At 39.4% G+C, this 8882-nt stretch overlaps 1 protein-coding gene across 1 annotated transcript; it reads right to left on the bottom strand.

Annotated features, from left to right (window-relative positions):
- Positions 1-845: 845 nt before the first annotated feature.
- Positions 846-7952, bottom strand: LOC127371364 (N-acylethanolamine-hydrolyzing acid amidase). The gene is made up of 12 exons (XM_051414147.1): positions 7907-7952; positions 3676-3944; positions 3090-3254; positions 2828-2951; positions 2550-2640; positions 2365-2450; positions 2109-2281; positions 1953-2015; positions 1755-1821; positions 1597-1625; positions 1194-1263; positions 846-1070 (listed from the first exon to the last, which is right to left on the bottom strand). Exons 1-12 carry the CDS (start codon positions 7937-7939, stop codon positions 1053-1055), a joined length of 1188 nt encoding a protein of 395 aa, XP_051270107.1. The 5' UTR covers positions 7940-7952; the 3' UTR covers positions 846-1052.
- Positions 7953-8882: the final 930 nt, after the last annotated feature.

Below are 8882 nucleotides of genomic sequence, written 5' to 3'. Positions count from 1 at the left end.
ATGCCGACCAGACTGAGATGCAGCTGGTCAGGATGCTCTCTATAGTTCCTCTGTAGAAGGTGGTGAGAATGGGAGCGGGTAGGTGCACTCTCCTCATCCGGCGCAGAAAGTGCATACGCTGCTGGGCCCTCTTTACAAGGGTGCCAGTGTGGTTTGACCAGGTCAGAGTCCATTATCTGTACCCCCAGGAACCTGGTCCTGCTGACGATTTCCACTGCTGAGTTGTTGATGATAAGAGGAGTGTGGCTGCGCTGGTTCTTCCTGAAGGCCACAATGATACTGCATGTACTGTATGTTTTTCATGAAGCCTGCTGAAGTTTGGAGGTCTTATTTGCTCAGGGATGAGACTGGATTTTGTCATTGAGAATGTGAGTTTTGTTTTAAGACGTACTTGACAAACAAAGGTTTAAGTGTTTAGATATGGTCTGACAGTTTTCCCAAAGACTTGATTGAATAAAATTGCAATATATCACAATATATTGAACAGTAGCCTCTGTATCGTGTTACGTACCACCATCACCAGATTCTTGCCAAAACACAGCACTATAATATGGTATAATTCAATACAATGGATAAGCAAATGTACATACATATACCATGGTATACTATACAAACAGTATACTGTTGCAGCCCTGCATTGTGTCAAGGTGAATTATCTTTATAGATGGCAATCTTGGTCAGAGGCCCATCTCTCAAAAAAAGCTGTTATTAGTTGCCACAAACAAAAGTCTAACTGGTTGGATTACAGGGATGAAACAGTTTATTCACAGACTCAGTTTACCCCATTCTGCGTTATTTTATCAGTGTCATTTCCATACTCCACAATGTCACTCCACTCAAGACGATCACAATCGTAACCAAATTTTTATTAAGCTTGACATTCATATTGCAGGTACATAAGGTGACAAAAATGTTCATAACAAATTTTCTTTCATTAGAGGCAGCACTGTCACCCTCAAAATGCTGGATTCCAATTCCCTTCCATACTCATTGATTCTACAATCGCCACATACTCAGACACACAGGGACACTTGTTGACTGTTCAATGCCGGTCAGTTCGGTCGGCAGCCCTTGAAAGAGATAAAGAGAGAAAAGTATGAGGAAGTGATGGTATCAGATTTTCAGGGACATATCACCACTTCCTTGCTTATTTTTCTAGTACAAACAGATATATGTATTTGAGGTGTAATTACCTGTGGCCTGACAAGTGTATTGTACTTCTCAGGGGTAGCTGCACTCATTGTTGTCGTGTAAACAGTAATTCTGGAGGATTATACAGTAGACAATAGATACTATCAAATCTCAAGCAAAACAACAACTTTATTAAAACAAGCTATGTAAAGTTTCCTTAAACATAGAAGTGTAAATAATAAGCCTGTAGGACTGTAAATCAGCTTTTGCTGTTCTATATGCTACTATGCTATGTGCTGACACACACACACACTCAAACAAAGCCCTATTGACATTATTGCTGAGATGGGGTAAAGGGAACGGAAACTGGTATGCACACAGCTGCCCCATCTCAGCAACATGGACAGTCATGTGATTCCTTGAAACGAAACTGAGAGAATATTGAATGGATAACGTTCTCCTTACCCATTACACACTGGATACAGCGACAAAACCTAGAATGCAAAGACTCTGTTACAAATCCATGCATTGTCTCTGACTTTCAAAATGTGCAGTATACAATGTCTCTCAGTATCAGGCATACTTTGGATCCCTGATATATTGATTTATTGATCCACACTTGCCTGATAAAGTGTCTCCATGTTGATGTGATCTTGGCCAGTAGCATTTAGTGCTTTGGCGGCTGCCTTTCTACAAAATGAACACATAATAACAGTGTAATATTAATGATAATAATAATAATAATAATAATAATATACAACAGTAACATAATAATACTAACTACAAAATTGTGAAATTGTTCATCATGTGAGATGACTCACTTTCGATGATCCCTGGCTGGGGGAGGGAGCCAGTGGTCATAGTTCGTCTCCACTCTGAACCATCTAAAACAGGAACACACAGTTTTGTGTTTGGCTTCAGTTGTGCAACACACACCTTGATACACAGTTTCTTCACGGATACTTCATTTTGCCTACCCTCCATTCACGGGATCCAGTGGCCAGATATCAGCGGGGCCCTTCCGGTCTCTGGTGATGACCACCCCTTCTCCTGCTCGCACCCCTCCCACAATATAATACACTCCAGTGATGATGGGGATTTTGGAAAGGCGCATCACTGCATCTTGAAAGTTCTCCGCTTCCTCTAGCGTCTGCATAAGTTGCATGTTATTAGTCAAAGTTTCATTTCCTCATACAGTAAACATCCTCTTTATACTAACTTATTTTTCCTCACCTCTCTGACCAGCCAGCTCACTGGGGACCTCCGATAGAGGAAAGCAGACACCCAATTCTTCCACCAGTTCCACCAGTGTTCACTGCCTGATGATCATAAACAAATAAATAAACAAGAAGCAATAAAATCTGACTATTGTAACATTTATGGGCAAACATAGCTTCTGAGAGGAAGTGTGGTCTTACCTCGCTGATCACCAGAGACAGTAAACTTCTTAGGACTCTGTCCTGTCCACAGGCCAACGTAGCCAGCAAATGAAGTTCCACGGTACGCCTCCTGAATGGTTGTGTCAGCAAACAACAACAGTTTTGTATCCTTGGCCACATTATCATTATGCAAGGACCTGTTAAAATCAACTGACTGAATGGCTATTCCCCATAAATGATTATCAGATATTTCTTGTGTTTTTAAATTTGAGGAGGTACATTATTTGGTTTTTATATGCTATGAATACATACTGTACCTCTCCGTTCTTGAGGAAAACTACGTTGACAGTCAGATTCGTCAGAACAGGATGTGGGTAATCAAGGTTCCTGCCGTGGTACACGTGCCCATTTTTGTCCTGAGCTACGATGCTAGTGCAAAATCTAGGAATGCATAAAGTTTGTTTGCACACATGAGATGGCTTTCACCTTAATCCTGCACACTTGTTAGACAGTCTGTGCCTCTGTATCGTGCACACGCTTGTACTATAAATGTGTACTTATGTTTAAAACCATACGTACGCAGAAACTTCATAGGCAAAGTTGAGTAGGATGACATCTGAAAGGCTTCCTCCCAAGTGTGAGGCCATGCCACGGATCTCCCCGGCGTAAGGCTGAGGAATGTACTTTTCCAAGGCCATCACAATAGGTGTAATTGCTTCATGCACCCATTTTGGAATTGTGGTGCTGACAAAAAACAAACAGAGATTAAGGAAACATGTGAATCACTGTAATCGCTGTCAGCACTACTACTGGAAGACAGACACAATAACACAGTGCTCATTAACCCAGAAGTTAGTTTACCTGCTGATTAAGATAACATTATGTAAGCAAGTAAGCTTTCACACTAGTTCACCCTGATAATGCAGCCTAATGGAAACTGAAACAGTGCAATCTGCGGGCTGTTTGTTACCACATAATGTTTATATTTCGATCCTGACAATCTGATTCTCAGTAGCCTATAATGAAAGACTCAACTATTAAACATGTTCTAGCTCCACTACTCATATGACAAATGGCTATCTTCTCCAACATAAAACTTTAAAACATGAATAATTCATTGTTATCATACCGTTATGGAAAAAGACTGGAAGTCTGGAAAACTTACTCAATGACCTCTGCACCGGCTTTGTTCAGGAAGTCTACATCAAACACTTTCAGTAGAGGAGCCCACCGCACTTCTGGATCTTCATCCAGGCTGATATTCACGGTGGGGGGAGCGAACTCTGCCCGGCACACCGCGAGTCCGAGGAGCAGCACCGCAGCCGGCCACATCATGACCCGTCCACTCCGAGACAGCCGTGGGCTGACACTGACTACAAACGGCGAAGCACCGCTGGCTGGCTGCAGCACGCAAAAACAGGAAGGAACCTCCGACTTTTCAGAGTAAAAGCTGGTCAATACAAAGATAGGTCTTCCGCAAACTAACAGTATTATTTAATATAATAATAATATTATTAGTATTAATGATAATAATAACAATAATAATAAAACGTGTATAATTACGTAATAATAACAACAAACAGAAAATACAGAATTATAACTACAGAACTATAATTTTACCCAAACTACGAAAAGTAAAAGTATGCATTATGCATAATGGACACTGTCAGTGTTATATTATCTGATCATTATAATTAATGCATATCCATATGAACAGTACTGTATTGTTGTAGATGGTCGACGTTAATTTAGTTTAATTTTGTCTGATCTATAACAAAACGGATGTCTAGTGGATGTAAAATCTTATTGTGAAAATGAACTCGTAAATATAGCTGTTACAGGACCGGTGTGTATCAGTGGCATCTAGCGGTGAAGTTGCAGATTACAGCTAATTGAACGCCACTCGTGTCTTGATTTGACGACCTGGGAATGGGAACGGTAGAGTAGAAGTGTGTAGGAGAAACTATGGTGGCGTGAAACTTTGAAAAAAACACAAAAGAACCAATCTACAGCCAGTGTTTGGTTTGTCCGCTCTGGGCTACTGTAGGAATATGGCTGTTCAACAAGGCGGACTCCATGGAAGGCGACCTGCGGCATCTGTTGATAAAAACAGCTCATTCTATGTTAATGTAACACAACAACTCCTTCATTTAGGTGATTATACACTAATGTAAACATATGGATGAATATTCTATTTCTCCCAATAGATCCTCCTAACTGTGACATACTGGAGCTTTACAAAAATGTACTACTGGAGAAAACAGTGTAATATTCACCTTAAAATGAGGTAGAATATCAGTATAAAGTGGAATGAAATTGAAATACTCAAGTAAAGTGCATGAAAAACCTAAAATGTTTATTTTACAATACTTGAGTAAATGTCACTTCCAACCATTAAATAATTACTACTACTACTACTACTACTACTAATAATAATAATAATAATAATAATAATAATAATAACAACAACAATAATAATAAGTATTGTCAAGTAAGTATCAAAGTATCATCAGTTTTTTTTTATCTTGTTTTTTTGCTTCACTTGAGGATGTATATGGGTAAGTGAATAAAAACAGTTTTTGGATGATTGTCAGTTAAGCCACAATGTTAGAGGAAGTAAATTTAGAGGAACCAGGGAAACTCAGGACAAAAGAGGAACAGTTGCCATGATTTCTCAGGTGAGGTCTCACTATTATATGGCATGATATGGGCTGTTTATTGATGGAGCAATGCAAAGGCAAATATGCTGCATTTGCGTTTCAATGTGTCACAACTGTACAGTTCAACTAAAATGAAGGACATGTCATTTAATAGGTTGGATTATGGTAGAAGGACAGATTAACATTAGATTAATTACGGCTATGTTTGCATTTTACTCCGTACTACTATTACTGTTATTGTAAGCTTTCTATATAGACAGTGGCCTGTAATTTGTAGAAAATACGCTTTTATTTTGAAAAGATTTGACCAGAAATCATATTATTGTTCTTGCCAGTGGAATGCAGTAAAGCCTGGCAACTCTAATCTCATCAAACAGTTTGAGTTTTTGTCTTCACTAAGTGAGCTTCATAGATCTTTGAACATACTGTTCTTCACAATTTCAGATAACAGAAAAATTTAAGGCAGCAGAGAAAACACATTTCTAGGCTGATGTGCTTTAATATTATGGCACTGCACTATCAACATAGCCTAACTGATTAACAACATTACAGAATGGGTGGCATCATTTTACAGTGTTGTTTCGGGACGCAATCTAAAAACTGCTTGACAACTTAATCATCTCTTCTTTGTAATTTGGCTTTATGGTCATTAGTCACATATTGCAACTGAACAAACACCGTGGCGTCTGTATTTGATGAGCTGGGAATGTGAACAGGCTGTGAAGTGGGTAGGAGAAACTACGATGGTGGCAAAAACACGAAAGGCCCTATCTAGAGCCAGTGTTTGGTTTGTCCCTTCTGGGCTACTGTGGTAGTTCAACATGGTGGACTCTATGGAAGGCGACCCACGACATCTGTTACTCAAAATGACTCATCCTAAGGTAACGAGAACGCAATTCCTATTTTTAGGTTATTATACGCTAATAAAAAAATGTCCCTATGAATATTATATTAAATTATTTCTGCCAATAGATCCTAAATGTTACACACTGGACCTTTAAACCCAATACAAAAAACACTACATATACAGAGTACAGGGGTCTTAGATTCTCACTCAGTCGAGAGTCAAATATTTAATGCTTTCAAAAAAAGAATAAAATCTTTATTTCTATGTAATCCAGGAATACATACATGTTCTAAGCTTTGTCAGTAAACGTTGCTCTATGATTTCTGTGTGTGGAAGGTAAAATTATAATCTCGAAGTTTTTGCCCCCTGTAATTGTGAGAGTAAGGGGTTGTATGTTGTTGTATTCAGCTTCCATAGTAGCACACAAAGGTAAGTAAGAGGATGATTTTGCATTAAGACTGCATAAGGCTGGTATAAACATGGATAAGTGACCATCATGCCTCTCTTGGAAGATTGCCCAGAGTGTACCTGCCCACCCCACCCTCCGAGGAACTGTGAACACCACCAGCAAACTGAATTAAACGCAGTTGAGCCCATTCTAGATAGTTATTTGTCTTAAATTTCCACAGGCTGTTGAGAGTGTATGTACAGTATATAACTGTACATTTGCCAGAAGCTCCTCTACATGATGCTATACGTTATGTTACTAAATAACGCCTTTTTGGCCAGGAGGACCTTACTGTTCAGCTGCTGCTCATCGAGGATGAAGATGATACACACACACACACACACACACACACACACACACACACACACACACACACAGCTGAAAGTGGGATGTCGCATGATGCTGAAAATAGTCATTTTGTCTTAAATTATATAGAATTGAAGAATTGAAAAGAATTCAAAAATGTTGATATTTTTCACTGTTCAAATGTGCTTGTCGATGGAAATAACTGATGCAGAGGAATACATTTGACGCTACTTGCCGCAATCATTTCATTCTTTTTCAAATCAATAAATTCCAGAAAAAAATCTGCCGGTAGCACAAGCTGTTGTTTTACATCATGTATGAAGTCACATTGCATGTAAACCTTTAACAAAAATACAGCAAGCTACTGTGAGCAAAAGGTCCCCATATATTTAGATAACAAAAAGTCATATGTAAAACCTATTTGCAATCAGTTTTATTTTTGGAAGCAGTTGACAAGCCATACATTTAATATGCTGAAAGTTTTGACTAAGCTTACATCAGTAACATATTGTTTATGTACAATTTGATATAGTTGTCAAGCGTCTGCCTCAGGTTCTTCTGATGGCTCTTGTCCTCAGCTACTCTTCTATATAGCTGGATGAATGCCTGTTTTTGGACCTTCTCTTTAAGGTCATACTTCTCTTTGATGAGACTTATGAGAAATTAGCCTCACAGCCATGACAATTCTCACTGGTGCATCATTCACAGTGCACACACTGTTCTCAGCAACAGTAACCATGGAGGCAATATCCATACACATAAGCTCCACAGTCTCAGCTGTTATGTCCTTTGTGACACCAAGTTTCAAAGTTAGACATTTATCAGCCAGTATCTCAATAACAAGGTCATTCTTTTCATGCTATCACATTTGTGTGGTTCTTGGAAGCCAGTCTTTATCTCTTCACTGCCTCTTTTACACTGGTGTCAGTGTTTTCTGCATTAGCCATCAGGGTTGCCACTTCAGGCAGTGAGGCTCCGGAGAGGTCACATCCGTCCTCGGTTCAATTATAAATTCCCTTCCAGTCAGTGAAGGATACATTCAGATAAGACTGTGAACTAATTGAGGACAGGAAACAAACAAGCTCAATAAAGGGATGATGGTTCCCACTCAAATGTTATGTATACTGAGACTCACCACTGTGACTTTGCATCCCGAGAAGCTATCCATGCTCTTCTGTGGATGTAGCTTCCTCATCCATTGGGACAGTTAACTTTGTGCTCCTGTGGGATTTTAAACCTACATGAACCTATTTCTAACCACTTGGTGGCAGCAGAAACAAGCAGTAAACCTTACATTGTCATGCTTTTACCATGCATACTGTAAAGTTGATAGAGTGACCTTGCTTGTGAACAGTTGTTTGTAATTTATACATCTGGCCGGTACGAGCAGCATTAGCATTCATTTGGAACTGTGTCTCTGTCCAGCTGCCAAAAGCAATTCCAATATTCATTCTGCTTTTAGCTCCAGTCTGGTTCCATCAACTCCTGAGGGAAATATCTGGCTCTTTAGCTACCAAATAGACCTTTTTTAGAAGCCATTTTGACATGAAGTACACACAGGTGTCACCGATGATACTAATTAAGGTTCCATTCCATTCAGGTCAGGGTGCTGCTATTGTGCATGTTGGCTCAATGCAAAGGCTCTGCGACACTAAATGGAACGGAACCTTAATTAGTGTCATTGGTAACACCTGTGTTTAACTATTACATGTTAAAATGGCTACTGTGGAAAAAGTCTATGCCCCACCATGTTAACCAGCTCTGCTGATGTTGTGTTTTTGCGGTTTAGTTCTGGGAGGGTTGCACACAGCAGGTTGGGACAAAACATTCCTGCTGTGGCTGGAAACGAGACCGGTGAGAGTAGTGAGAGTGAACCAAAACAATGAAGTTGCGGGCAGTAAAACCAAAACAATAAACTGAAAGAGGCTTCGATAATTCTCTGTGGGTCACTACTAGAAACTCCTTTCACATTCCATGGAGTCATTTTATGCATTGATAATACCCAAATATTGATTAGAGTGGAAAGTATTTATTACACAGGACAATGCAAAATGATGATATTTGATGAGGGGTTTTCACACTGACAGTTATATGCTTCTACTACATTGTTA

Source organism: Dicentrarchus labrax, unplaced genomic scaffold (assembly GCF_905237075.1).
Source record: "Dicentrarchus labrax unplaced genomic scaffold, dlabrax2021, whole genome shotgun sequence".
NCBI classification, from domain to species: Eukaryota; Metazoa; Chordata; class Actinopteri; family Moronidae; genus Dicentrarchus; species Dicentrarchus labrax.
The sequence above is the reverse complement of the archived record's forward strand: the minus strand, read 5'-3'. Positions and strand labels throughout refer to the sequence as shown.